Source organism: Sapajus apella, unplaced genomic scaffold (assembly GCF_009761245.1).
Source record: "Sapajus apella isolate SASKATOON/1434 unplaced genomic scaffold, GSC_monkey_1.0 scaffold280, whole genome shotgun sequence".
In the NCBI taxonomy this organism is placed as follows: Eukaryota; Metazoa; Chordata; class Mammalia; order Primates; family Cebidae; genus Sapajus; species Sapajus apella.
In genome coordinates, this window is record NW_022437220.1 from 1 (window position 1) to 1,436 (window position 1,436).

A 1,436-nucleotide genomic window follows, 5' to 3' on the forward strand; every position below is an offset into this window, starting at 1 on the left:
GTCCAGCTCCTGCAGCACCTGGGCCAGGTGCCCGCCCTGCTGGGTCAGCCCCCAGCCGGCCACACTGCACCGGGCCCCCACCGCAGGCACCTGTGACTTACTGGGCAAGGCCAGGGGCCGGATGGTCCTGCTGGGCTTCACTTTCCCTTCCAGCTGCGAGTGACAGGAAGGGGCAGGTGAGGGGGACAGGCCGGCGGCGGGGTCCGTGGGGTGCTGAGTTCTCCCCCCGCCCATCCCCGTGCGCACCTTGAGCAGAGCGAGGTCATTCTCCAGGACAGGGGGCGGTCTGTAGCGAGGGTGCTGCACGATGGACTTGATGTGGAAGGTGAGGCCCGGCCCGCCCAGGGCGTGGAGCCCCAGCACCAACCTCAGCCCGGCCGTCCTGAGGACAGAGGGGGTCAGGGTGCCGCTGCCTGGCCCGCCGTGGACGACCCCCCGTGCCTGTCGCCCACGGCCGTCACTCACAGCCGCAGCCCCTCGCAGGCCTTGGCTCTCACCAGCCCTTCCCTGTGTCTGTTCAACCCACCTCCTCCAGGAAGCCCTCCCTGCTCTCACCCCTGCCTCAGACTTCTGCCCGGCCCGGGCCCCAGGCAAGGGCTGTGTGTCTGAAAATGCCAACCCCAAGCCTACAGCTTCACAAAAACCAGCCCTGGGAACTTCCTTCACGTGGGGCCCCAGGCTCAACCGCAGTGATTTGCACAGTTTGGCACATGCCAATCCTCCTAACTGTGCCCAAACTAGACAGCCAAGCTCGCTTTCCACAGGACTGAGGGCTCACTTCTTGCCACCTTGATGGTGGGGCTTCCTGGCATGCAGCAGAGCTGGGAGGCAGTCACAACGCACTCCATCCACACCAGGAACTGGATGTCTTCACACAGGAGGCTCCAGAGCGCCTCCTGTGAGCACCTGGATCAAGCTACACCTGAAGCTAGACCTCCTCCTAGACTTTGCTGTTACACAAGCTGGCAGATCCCTTTTTGTTATTTTGACCATCTTGACCTGGGCTGTGTATGACTGGCCAGTCCTGAGGTAAGGCAACTCCAGGATGGGTCATTTAGTGGCTCCCCAATTTTGTGGAACGCAGGTCAATTCCTGCACCACCCTCAAAGGCCAGCTTTGTCGTCCTGGCATCAGGTGGCAAACACCCCACCTGACCCTCCTTCCCCAGTGCAGAGGTCCCAGACTAAGTTGGATCCATCAGCAGGTGAATGGACAGACACAATCTGCTCCGTCCACACCAGGACTGTGGCTCAGCCATGACAGGACCCAGGGTGAGACACAACCCACTCTGTCTACACCAGGACTGTGACTAAGTCGTGGAAGGACTCAGGCTCTGACACAATCCGCGCCATCCACACCAGGACCGTGGCTCAGCTGTAACAGGATCCAGGCTCAGACACAACCCGCTCTGTCCACACCAGGACAGTGGCTCAGCC

General features: G+C 61.9%; 1 protein-coding gene across 1 annotated transcript in view; it reads right to left on the reverse strand.

Moving 5' to 3' along the window:
- Positions 1–3: 3 nt before the first annotated feature.
- Positions 4–1,436, reverse strand: part of GZMM (granzyme M) — a gene marked incomplete at its 3' end in the record, with an annotated part of 6,525 nt that continues 5,092 nt past the window's right edge. The window contains exons 3-4 of the mRNA XM_032272063.1: positions 247–382; positions 4–153 (exon numbers count right to left, since the gene is read on the reverse strand). Coding sequence (XP_032127954.1) covers positions 4–153; positions 247–382 — 286 coding nt within the window. The remainder of the gene's footprint in view (positions 154–246; positions 383–1,436) is intronic.